This window comes from Anneissia japonica, unplaced genomic scaffold (assembly GCF_011630105.1).
Source record: "Anneissia japonica isolate Jap-2015-1 unplaced genomic scaffold, ASM1163010v1 scaffold287714_len2871179_cov188, whole genome shotgun sequence".
NCBI lineage: Eukaryota > Metazoa > Echinodermata > Crinoidea > Comatulida > Comatulidae > Anneissia > Anneissia japonica.
In genome coordinates this window covers 624,072-637,029 of record NW_022755542.1, presented here as the reverse complement: position 1 = coordinate 637,029, position 12,958 = coordinate 624,072, and the positions used below count along the sequence as shown (strand labels likewise).

At 34.0% G+C, this 12,958-nt stretch overlaps 2 protein-coding genes across 2 annotated transcripts in view; one reads left to right on the top strand and one right to left on the bottom strand.

Moving 5' to 3' along the window:
* The first annotated feature begins 2,539 nt into the window (after positions 1–2,539).
* Positions 2,540–7,117, top strand: LOC117123675 (tripartite motif-containing protein 59-like). The gene is made up of 2 exons (XM_033269676.1): positions 2,540–3,555; positions 4,887–7,117. Exons 1-2 carry the CDS (start codon positions 2,601–2,603, stop codon positions 5,477–5,479), a joined length of 1,548 nt encoding a protein of 515 aa, XP_033125567.1. The 5' UTR covers positions 2,540–2,600; the 3' UTR covers positions 5,480–7,117.
* The window catches only part of LOC117123674 (poly [ADP-ribose] polymerase tankyrase-1-like), a 28,237-nt gene continuing 21,168 nt past the window's right edge, over positions 5,890–12,958 (bottom strand). The window contains exons 17-22 of the mRNA XM_033269675.1: positions 12,439–12,795; positions 11,318–11,533; positions 10,668–10,848; positions 9,925–10,111; positions 9,171–9,327; positions 5,890–8,154 (exon numbers count right to left, since the gene is read on the bottom strand). Coding sequence (XP_033125566.1) covers positions 8,080–8,154; positions 9,171–9,327; positions 9,925–10,111; positions 10,668–10,848; positions 11,318–11,533; positions 12,439–12,795 — 1,173 coding nt within the window. The 3' untranslated portion in view covers positions 5,890–8,079. The remainder of the gene's footprint in view (positions 8,155–9,170; positions 9,328–9,924; positions 10,112–10,667; positions 10,849–11,317; positions 11,534–12,438; positions 12,796–12,958) is intronic.

The window sequence follows — 12,958 nt, the reverse complement described above, 5'->3', positions numbered from 1 at the left end:
TGTATAAGAGACAGCTGACACTTGCAACGGGACTTGGTCTACTTAGGCCTAGGCCTACAATTTGATAATTCTAAACATAGAATCACTATTAATATGACTTGATATGCAACAGAAATCTACATACGATATGTATATCCTGTAATCACATTAAAAAGTATGTTGGTTTTTCTTAAGTTCAATTTTGTTTGATCGTTGCTTACTTCGTTAATTATTCGGTTTCCTTTTCCCATTCCAGGGCAATAATTTGTGAAAAGTTCTTTTCTCATGATGAATAAACATACCATCTGTAGGAATAAGGAGAGCAAACAGTATTTTTTCATTTCATTTTATTTATTTTTCAAGCAATTACAAAAACAAAATAAAACCAAAGCATCCCTACTGTCGGTGACAGGATAAACGAAAAGCAAACTTAATTGTTGTGTTAATTTTTTTGCGGACGACAAGGGCAACACGGCATGATTAACAATGGAATAGTCCATACTCATTGGAGATGACCAGGCCTTTAAATATTAAAATACACTAAAAACAAAATTAAATTGTATAGTATTAGCCGATTTAAGATCATGTGCGATATTGCAACATGAATTCCCCAGATTCCAGTTCATATTCCAAATAAGCTTATATGAATGTTAGTCTGGCTGAACTCAACGGCTTTCTGTGGTTTGTGGTAAAGGATAACTCTTCAGTGTAAATACTTTTAGATAATTATAAGGACATTCGCTGACCACAACTACAATTTGTGGTATACAAAGTTAAACAAGTAGGAGTTTATTGTATTGCAGTCAATCTGATACTGACACCGACTCTACCGGGACGAGCAATAAACGAGCCACCATCCACTTAAACTCGATACATCTATAATATAATAGATTTGCTGTGTGCGCGATCATTGGCGGATCCAGTCATGGAGGGAGAAGGGAGAATAGGGTAGCTAGCTACCCCCTATCTTTCATTTGAAAAATCCTCAGATATAGCCCTCCGTGACCAAATACAAAGTAACCTTTGTTTTTTTTTAGGCCTACATAGGCCTATACTTTGTATTTTTTTCTTAAACATAGGTCTACGCCATATATTCAATTCCCATTCCACACACATTCAATCAAACCATTGAACTACACATTTTCAAGCATTTATAATTTACAAGTGATTAACTTTCATTAAAAACACAAGTTAGTTTTTATACTTTTTGCTACGATAATTTAAATGGTTTGAAAGACAACGGCTGAAGTTACAACATGACCAATAATTAAAAATTTAATAACGGTTTAACTATTTAATGTTTTATTATTTGAATTATTATTATTAGTTCAGCACCACAAACAGTATGTATAAGTTCTACTGTTTTCTCTACTCTCTCCGTTCCACGCGCCTCAGGATATTGGTTAAGTAACAATTATTGTTGTGTCTTCTTAATAATGTGACCATTATAAGTATTTTTTTTATAATAATAATAATAATAATAATAATAATAATAATGATAATAATAATAATATCAGCATTAATTATCCTTGGCCTAAGCCTTGTAATGAAGAACCTACAGATACTGTACTATTTACTAGGCCTATAAATAATAATCGCCCAAGGGGAATATCTTTTGTGTTATTTCCCCTTAACGTCGTTTTTTAATTGTTCTCTAATTCCCCCATTGTCTAAGTTCCCCTTAAAGTACAGGTAATAATAATAATTAATAATAATAATAATAATCATTTCAGCATTAATTACCTTGGCCTAAGGCTTGAAATGAAGAACCTACAGATACTATTTACTAGTCCTATAAATAATAACTAGCCCAAGGGGAATAATTTTTGTGTTATTTCCCCTTTGTCTAAGTTCCCCTTAACGTACAGGTAATAATAATAATAATAATAATAATAATAATAATAATAATTATTATTATTATTATTATTATCATTTCGGCATTAAAATTAACTTGGTCTAGCCTTGTAATGAAGAACCTGCCGATTACTATGCCTAATATTAATAACTAGCTCATTTTTACATTCATTTGATGTTTTGCCATTTTAGCAGGTCTTATGGCATCCAGTATTTTAGAGCTGCCTATTCTCAGCTCTTCTCTTAATTTGAAATTAACTGTCATTCTGTTTCATTTGATCAGATGAAGAAAAACGCGCTTTTCCTTACTCTTTGTGCTTTTCCCAGAAAGCGTTTTTAGTAGGCCTAGGTAATTATGCAAAACCCAGGCCTAACTAAAAAATTAAAATTGTCATAGTATGTAACTCAAGTTAAAATAACACTTTTCATTACTCCTGCAGCTTAATCAAATATTATATGTCATTTTAAACGACCCATTGGTAATTACATGGTTACATCAATGTATTTTTAAAAATTAGACAGCGACGTTCTCTCAGAAGTTGTTCTGTAGACGTTTATCTGTTGATGACCTTTTGACCTCCTGAATTCTGCAATGAGATTTTCGGGTCGATTCAGCCGAGACGGCCCGAGTGGAGTTTCATGTAAATGTTTCGTACGGAAAAAAAATCGCGCACAGGCGAGGTATAGGCCAAAGATCGTATAGTAGGCCATCTTTTGCACAGTAGTAGTCTTAAGTTGAGTAATTCATATTTTTATATCTCAAAAACATGGCATATTCCGTCTTGGAACAGCTAAAAGAAGACGCATTGAAGTGTGAACTTTGTTTCGAAGTTCCCGGAGACGACGACACCAAAAATGTGTTCAAACAGCTACGATGCAATCACACATTCTGTAAAAATTGTCTTGTGAAATTGGTGAAACCAGAAGGCCGAATCACTTGCCCGAATTGCCGCGATGAAACGGTCCTGGACAACGCTGTGTCTGTAGATAGCCTTCCGTTAGCTTTTCAGGTGACAAATGTAATTGATTGGATAAATAAAAAACAGGTAAAGGAGCTAAAATGCCAGACATCAGATCGACAATGTCCAGAGCATAAAGTGCAAACAAATTTCTTTTGCATTGATTGCAATGAGTACGTATGTGGAGATTGCTTGGCTCTGACGCATGATAAGAAACATACATCGCTGTATATTAAAACTGAGGCAGAATCAATGCGCAAAGGAATACAGAAGATGATAAAAGAAATTGACTTTCATTTGGTACATTGGAAAAAAGCAGAAAACCAAAAAAACCAAATTGCTGTACGTATCAATGCAGATGCAGCTAATGCAAAGGCATCATTACAAAAATGTACAGGCCAAGTCATTAAGACTCTGGAGGAAAAGAAAAAATGGTTAATGAATTCAATAATAAATGAACATACAGCAAAACTCAACACTGTGAGAACAGAAAATGTAGCAATAACTCATCAAATGAAAGAATATGAAACTAAGGTGGAAACAGTAAGGAGGTCCTTGGAACACTCAGACGATCATGAGGTTTTCAAAGCACGTGTTGCTATTGGAAAGATCCATAAAGAAGTTCTTGACAAACTGCCTCCGATCCTGCCTGATCAATCGCAGGCATGTTCGTTGAGATTTACACCTAATTTACTAGCTGTCAAACGCTTGCAAACTGATATTAAGCGGATTGGAAAAGTTCACACAATGAATACTAGTATTGGTAAGAGATGGACAAAATGACAATTATCCAATCCAATAACTTTCTGGGGTGGATGCACGGGGGTGCAGATGGTGCGATTGCACCCCCTAAATTGATTAAGAAAAATGTTTGTATTGCATTTTTGATATAGTACCAGTAAGATTTTCAAGGTACAGTGCAATCCGTGCACCTAGAGGTGCATATTTTCAAAATACCCTCAGCTTCAACCATGGTGTGGCTGAGGTGATGTGGACTCTCATGCACCCCGTACCACCAAATCCTGCATCTGCCCCAGACTTTTATTGATATTCACAATCATGATACAAAATACACAAAAAGTCTAGATTAATAGGCCAATAAAAAAATATACTTGTTAATGTCGCCACCCCATCTGAATTTTCGAGCAAAATAAAAAATTTAGAAGCAGGAATTTTTTTTTTAATTTAAAAAAAATGAATATTGCTCAGAAAATCTAATCAAAATAATTGTAGGCCTATTTAAGTGAATTGATTTCCCCAACCAGGTTGTAGTATTTTAATTTATTTTAGTTGTTTGTAGGCCTATTGAATATGAATTTTAACACTTTGAATGACATTGAAAATATTAAATTTTTGGAACAATTTTTTGTTTTGATGTTGAAAAGTGTTAATATAGGATCACTGGGAATGTGCAAGTTTGTAGCCTATGCAGTCAAGGTTTTGCCTAAGCAGGGCACTGCTAAGTAGCATCTAATCCAACACAGATTCATAGATTTACTGTAGGCCTATAGATTGAAATGAAAAAAAAAAAAACCAAAACCTCCCCTCCTAAAATTTTGTTGAGATGTGATGCTAAACAAGTAGTTTTTTTATTGGGCCATAAAGGCTTTTTAAACAAAACAAACTATGAGCATATGTCAAATTTAAAACATGACATAGCTTCCTCAATATTTTCTTTCTTCATAAGAAATACAGTAGCAACTGGGGTTTGAATTTTTGAGGGGCAGACTATGTGATCGCACCCCCTAAATTGTAATAAGAAAAATAATAATTGTATTGTATTGTTGATATGAATTACCGGTAAACTGTTTAAGGTATGGGGGTGCAGTTTCCAAGCACCTAGAAGTCCATATTCTGAAAATTCTCTCACGCACCCCCTACCGCCAGATACTGCATCACCCCAGAGCAACATAGAAGATGCATTTAGGTGATTAAAACTGAAAAAGAGAGCTCAGGATATTACTACTTTAAATATGTTATGTTAATGTTATCACACTAGTTGCAGGAAAAAAAAATGAATACATAGTGTACAGGTACTATCAATCAAACAATTGCCTATTAAATTAATATTGATGGTTATTTTTTTGTTCTCAGTTCCAGAATCATTGATTCATGTACGCAATATGACTCGTAAAGATATTTCGCCAGCTGTCTTGAAACACATGGAAAGTGCAGTGAAAGAAGCGTTCGAATTAGAAGTTCAGAAACTGCCATTAAGCGAAGACAGAATGGCAAAATGTAAATTTATTGTGAATCGATTACAAAGTTTATTTGGTGAAAAATGGAGCTGCATGATAGGAGATTTTGGGGCCAAATTAAATACTGTGCATTACGCCGTTTTTATCGTAAATGAAGCTGATTTAGTTTTTGTTTTCAAAAACAAGCTAAATACTACAGATGAAGAAAATAGAAATACTGTACAGGAAGATAAGCCTAAGTTGAAACATCAGACAGCAAGCAGCAGTTACAATAAAGAAACGGACAACATGACCAAAATAAAAACACCCTCTCGGTCACTCGCTTGCACCTCTGTGCTCTCCTGCGGCAGTCCACTGGGCCCCCGATCCACTGGGGTCCCAAAGCTTGTCATCAAGCGGACCCATAGGGATATGATGTCGGAGCAATATCCACGCAGGCTATCCATAAAGGAGTCCCAAATACCGGTCACCAAAAAACGAGCATACTAATTTGCATCAACAAGAGCCAACAAGCACCAATGAGTATGCAATAAACAATTATTGATGTAGCAAGTAGTCTCTAGTACAGAAATTTGCTGATTTATTAGCCTTAGTCATGTACTTTGATGTGTGGTGTTTGCTGTATAATGCTACTAAAGTGTGTTTAACCAACAATATAGCGTTGATGGTTATTTAGAAACATAATTAGTCCGAAACAGAGAGAAATAGCTGTGTTTCATTCACTATATTATTTTGTAACTATGGTAGACTGTATTACATGCCACACCATTAAAACTACACAAGAAGCTCTGTTGTAATTGTACAGTATCATCAGCATTGTTTGTAATGGTCCTAAAGAACACAAATGCTAAGATCTTAGTTAAAAAATAAAACAAAAACAACAAGCATTGGAAACTGAATATCATATGCATGTACTTTAATATTTAAAAAAAAATGGTTGTAACACTTTATAAAAGAACAGGTTATGTAGCCTAGGGTACTGATAGAATTAAAGTCATACAGGCAATTACCTGGGGGTGGGGGTTCTATAGTTAGACTGAACCCCTTTTTTTTAACATGGTCTACTTGGCCCTAATATCTGGCTTTTATAGTTACAGGCTGTCGTACATTAAAATTTTATTTATGAAAATAAAACAGTGTCAAGCAACCGATTTAGTTTCAATGTGGTCTTATTGAAAATAAACATCTAAAAACATAAGCTATACAAATATGTACAACAATACATGCTTACAGCTTGTTTTAATGCTTGGTGTTGATTTTCAGCCAAAATTAAATTCTATTAACGCAAGGCAAAAGTGGTCAATGGATCTAAAATCATGGTTGCATTTCATAAAATAATCACTATAATTTTATCAAATAACTTAAAAACTAATAATAATCTATGGAATAATTTAATTAATTGACTAAGTATTCAGCTCTGAACACCCATGATGGGTAAGGAGGAACCCAGCAGCTAATCATTATCACTTAATTTCAATACTCATAATTCTGATACATGAACAGCTTGAAATAATAACTATAGTTTACTATATTTAGAGTTGCATTGTATAATGGCACATGGATGCACAGGACAATATCAATAAACATGATTATGCAAATGATATGTGACATGACAATTATGAGGTCAACTGATTTTACATACATAACACATAAATTACTAGATTATTTTTTACCTGCGATTGACTATTGTTTTTTATAAATAAACAATTACCCACTTACAAAACAAAAACATTCAATAATATAGTAAATAAACTGGTACAGATCTAAGACTTCAAATCTAAGAAAAAATGATTTTAAATTTCATTTTAGAAGTCAATCTCTTTAATTTCTTTTTCAATATGAATTATTATTTAAACAAAAATACAAATAATGGTCTTTGGCTACTTAATATACAATCAATAATTTCTTTTTAAAAATTTGTTCGTTTGAGTAAAACTAAAAAAATTATTGTTTGCTAAGCTATATAAATAAATCATTGGTTTGCTTAAACCTTTCGCAACTGTACACACATTGTGACGGCACATTAAAATATATATAAATTTATGATCATAATATTTTATTTAATTTTTCACTATTAAACTTTAATAGTGTTAACAGATGGGATGTACGTATTATTAAAAAAAAAAATCATTATTTAACATGGCTACACAATACACACGGAAAAGAAAAGTAAAACACAGTGTACTCGAGCAACCTCTTAGGCCAAAGTGTTGCGAGAGCTGGCCTAAGCAGATTGCTTTTAAGTACACTGGTTTTAAGATAGGTAAATACTAAAGTAAAAACCCTAGCTTACTATTGCACAACGTTGGCATGTACTTTTTTGCTTAAAATAACAAAATACCAGAACAATTAACTTTTAAAATCTGCAATTAATTTGCAAATTCTAACTAAATTTACAAAAAATACTAAATAGAGTATTTCATTTTAAGAAATCATGGAAGTATTTTACACTATTGATCATAGTAGAATAATAAATGTAGGGAACATTTAAAGTTACAAACTTACAGCATTTAAAATGCTTATTATTATTAAAAAATGGTATTAATGAGATAAGGTGAAAGATAACACAGTTAGTTACATCAATAAAAGAACAATGATAGATATTTAACAATAACTACATACAAGTAATAGATATTATATAAATAAATTTAAGGAAATTTTTTAAAAGAAATTTAATAGAAGAATAACTAGAGCACAACAGATTGAAAAGTAGAGGAAGATAAAAAAAGAGAATGAATTGTTTTTAATACACAGAATATGGCAATGCAGGTAATCACACCAGTTATATCAATGCAAAATTTGTGAAAATGAGTGCTCAATGGATTCTTCAGAAGTACACTACTTTTACATTCGCTTACTGGGCAGTGGTATGTGTATCCAGACATCAATATTGCATACATGTACGGTTAGCAATATTTTAGAAATTGAAAGTCAGGATACATCAGGCAAGAGAAGGGGGGGGGGGTGGTTGGGGTGTGTCTATTGACTGGCAGTATAAGTTTTCCATATTGTCCTAATTCAAGCTGTAGGTGTTCGGATGTTCAAACATGAATGATCTTGTTGGAATTCATTAACAGAGTGTGATGGAATCAAGGTGTTGGGGTTGGAGTTGGTAGTGTGTCTGGTTTCACAATTTGGTATGTTATCAGGTACTCTGGATATGCCTGCAAAACAAAATCATCAATATAATAATACAATAATAAAATAACAACAAAAATTCAAAAAAAAAAATTCAAAAAAAAAAATAAAAATAGTAAAAAAAAATAACATACAGTAACAATCTTAATTTATGTAAATAACAATTACTACATTAATATGTTTCGACTAAATACAGCACAGTCTTTAAACGCTTTTAATATTCCCCACTTTTCTAAAAACTTTCACAAAGGTTATATTTTGTATGTTATAAGTGTACAAGTGTATAATTTCCACTATGTGATTAAACAGTAGCCCTGTCCTTTCAACAAACCACATTCAAATTCAACTACAATACTGCCCTCATCAGTCCATGCAAAAACAATATTGGGGAATTGTAAATGGTTTTGTGGTAGGTGAAAATGCCAATTTACTGAGCTGCAACTTCATGTAATATGTAATCCAGGGGCTCCAAGATGGAAGAAGTCAATTCCGGGAGATCTGCAGTTGTGGATCCAGGAATTCGAAATAGAGGGGATCAGGGAAGAGCTTTCACACATGGAGGGTCTAGAGCACCTCAGCCCTACTATGGTTAGTGCTACGGTAAGAAAATTTATGATAACGGCACCTCTAGATGGCTGGAAATGACACTGTCAGACTTAAATTTGAAAATAATTTTCTTCTTTTCTCCATTTTTTTAAATTTCAATTTTCAAAAAAATTAGGGGCCCGAACTGGCTGGCCCTCCCTCCCCTTTAAGCTACCACTGATCTGGTTAATCAGCTTTCCTAAAATATTTAATATTTTTTTGCTGCTAATAGTGATACCTTATTGGCTCTGACTTGATCATAAAGCAGTGAAAACATGCAAATATTATGAATTTCTGGGAGATAGTGTATTTTCTGGGAGATTCTTGCTTGCTTGCAGAGTGCGAGAGGTCGTCCCAGTGTCCGGGAGACTTGGGACCCCTACGTAATCTGAAGTCATTGGCATTATGCACTGAATAGAACCAACATCATTACTACTACAACAAAAAAACCCCTCACCTGCTCTCCCCTATAGATGACATATTCTGCATAATTAAGTCCGCCACTGCTGGGCCGTCCTATTACAGAGTGGTGGCCAGGTGGGGCATGAGCCATTTTCATTGCACTAAATTGCAGGAACGCTTTTCCTAACGTAACTCGACAGAACAGCAACTGCCTGAAAATGAAAAATGGTAAAATGAAAAATGGTAAAATGAATATATTAAATATATTGATCAGAAATAAATGTTTATTATTATTGAACTGGTTGAGAGTCTGCTATGTTTATGTCAGCTGGCCTAATTTATCTAACTTTATCATCATCATATTAATTCATGTGTGGTCCACTGCTAGACGAAAGCCTTAGCATGTCACTTCCAGAGGTCTCGATCTCTCACTCTCTGATACCAATGGGCTTATCACCAATATTGTTGTATTTCGTCTCTCCATCGTTTTCGCTGTTGTCCTGTTTCCTATACTGTCCATTAGTGTTTAAACTGCCAGTATAATTGTACTCCATCTGTTGTCTAATCTTCAGCTGATGTGACCTGCCCATGTCCCTAACAGGGTGCTAGAGATGACTATACTCGTCAAAAACAGAGCAACATTCTAGCGTTTATTACTTCTTCGTTAAACATGCGCTAATTGGCCAAAAATAAAATTCTGTTTGCATTCAAAATTATCATTTTTGGTGGGCGGTGGATTCGCTAAACAAGGTTTAAAAAAATGTCTCGTCTTAGTAACTGAAAATACATAAAAATTGACATCAACATACCTGTGACATATATAACAAGACCTGTCTTTGTGAACAGGACAACCGGTTCCACCACCAATACCATACACATACTGGTTACTCTTGGAGGAATCTTCAGCAAAGTAGATTCCAGCTCCAAACATGCCCCCTATGTATGCATGCCTTTCATCAAAACCCTTGTTGATAATAGCATTGATAAAAGGTGACCCTAGACAAGGAGAATAACAACATATTTAAATGAGTTTAACACAAGCAAATAGCTGCATCAGGCCAAAAGAAAATCGTGTGTGATCAGGTTCTTGGTGAGTATTTCTAGTCATAATAATAAATAATAATAATATGTAGGTTTTTATATAGCACTCTACACAACTAAGTCTCAAAGCGCTTTTCCACATTATTACCCCAGTCATTGGAACGATGCTTAGGCGAAAAATTCCATAATTTGCTGCATGAAATTATCGGTGCATTTTGCACATGAACCTCCTCAGGTACCTTATACTCCTGGGTGGAGAGAAGCAATGCCTTGCTCAAGGACACAAGCAAAATGCACAGTGAGGGATTGAAACCCTGACCTCAAGGTTGGGAAACCAAACCTTTTACTGAATAAATAAACCGCAATACAACATGAGAAACCTCCTTAACTGTATCCGCAGTATTTATAGTAGTGCACCTAATTCTACACCAGGCAAATTTCATAAAAAATTGTGCACATTCATTTAACACATCATTAAAATAAACTTACATATGAGAATGACAAGACTTACCATGCCACAGCATTCGTTCGTTGTCTTGGTTGTAATTCTCATCTGCCGCTTCTTTCCGCCTGTGAGCATATCGTTCACTTAGTCTTTTATTTTTAATCTTCTGTATTTTTATAATGTTGTAACATGTGAACACACCCCCAGCATGTCCTTGGTCACGATGTTCTCGAACAGTAGCTTGCATCTAGGAATCAAGTTAACATGAGACGTTTAGTACAGTAGCTACTAATGTTGAAGATATGAAGACAATAATAAATGTGATTATAATGAAAATGGTGGTGATAATGGAAAGAATGATGATGATTCATGATATTGAAGATAAAAATATTAATTATGTGAAAAGGAGTGTTTGATGCGTATCATAATAAAAATATAATTTTTTAAGTTTTTATTTCTGTTATTAACTTTCAATTGAAAATTACAATAAGAACAATATTTTTCTTGCTAATTAACAGATGAATAAATAATTTCATAAATTGGCTGGTATCCACTTAAATGATTTTTTAAACAAAAACCCAATTTGTCTCACTGGAAGATGTATATTTGATCCTATAAAATGAGCAATTCCACACATCCATTACACACTTAGGTTAAAAAAAATATATATTTAAAAATACCCCTTCCCAGTATACCACCCCTTCCAAAATACTAACCCCATTTTCAACAGACTGATACTCCTTGTCAGGTGGTAGCAGATCAATGAGTACAGTGCCTTGACTTGGCGCAATGTTCAGGTGAGGGTTAGGCCCAATGTTACCACCAACGACTCGCTCAACTCCTTTGATAATCTTGTGTCGATGTCCGTAGGCGTTGATGCCTACCTCCTTCAGTTCTTCGTGGCCCATGTCCACAAGAATATCCATCGTGATCTGATATAATTAATGATGACAATAATGATGATATAATAACAATAGAAATAATAATAAAAATTATTTTAAGGATGAACATAATAATACAATATGGCTGTATTAATAATATTATTATGTATTATTGTATTATTAATACAATAATACAATAATACATAATAATACATAATAATGTATTATTATGTATTATTGTATTAATAATACAATAATACATAATAATACATTAATAATAATAATAATAATTACATAATACTACAATATGGCTGTATTAATGCAAGGCGACAACAAAGCACAACAGGAAAAACAAATGTACTATACACCATCAACTGCAAAAAATTCAGAAATTGGTGCATAAGTCATTTAAATGTTTGTTTATATGTACTGACCTTCAACATAGGCATGCACAGTTAATCTATAAGATGTTATTAATGTCTGCTGCATTGAGTTATTATAATACTAGAGCGCTGACTACAATGTCAGAAATAGACTTTTGTATTGGTACTGTACACAACGGCTACTGTCGATTCAAACGATCATAGTATCATCTTAAATTGCGCGCTCAACTTTAATATCAAAGTTTCAAAGACAGTCAATCTCCATCGGATGAAAACAAATTTAAATGCGTACAACACAATGCTGTATTATATTTGAAAAGCAACTACTCTACTTCGCCCTTTCTAGCTAGGCTAGGTTAATTCTCGGTTTTTAAAAAAACTAATTATCATTAAAACATTAGTATTATTTATGGATGCAATTTATATACTAGGCCTTTTATGGAGCTCCTTTTACACAACAGCCAACTAGTAGAGTAAAGATACACAACTCTGATTTGCTTTGTTAGTACTTTAGTTGTTAAATACATTTATGAACTGCGGTAAACAGAATATAAATTTTACAAACTAATGTACCTGCTCTCTTTCAAATATATCTCTAAGTGAATCCAGTTGAATTGACCTCAAAAACGTGCCGATATTCATATCAAGAGGTGAAGCGCCCTCAGTTGGTTTCCTCTCTGCCATTCCATCTCCGGAACCTGCCACGCCTCCAATAGCCATCGGGTAATTTGAACTGCCACCTGATGCTGTTCCAGCAGTTGGTCCTCGTAAGGAACTGTTGATGGACGGGGATGTCTTGGTTGCACTGGTGGTAGCAGTCATTGGTGGCATGGCATCCAGTAGTAGAGCTCTGACATCCTCAGCCGTTGTCAAATCTAATGGTGCCTGGCCTTCTTGATTCTTCATGGTTGGGTCTGCACCGTGGGCAAGCTAATGGAAATATAAAAAATATCTTAAATGTAAGATGTATAGGTGTAATTTTGTCCAACCTGACGTGAAAATGTACTGAACACTCAGTACGTGTGAAAAAAATCGCAAGTTGTTCAAGTTGCACGATCTCCAGATCTGTCCATTCCATCTAGATAATAACAAT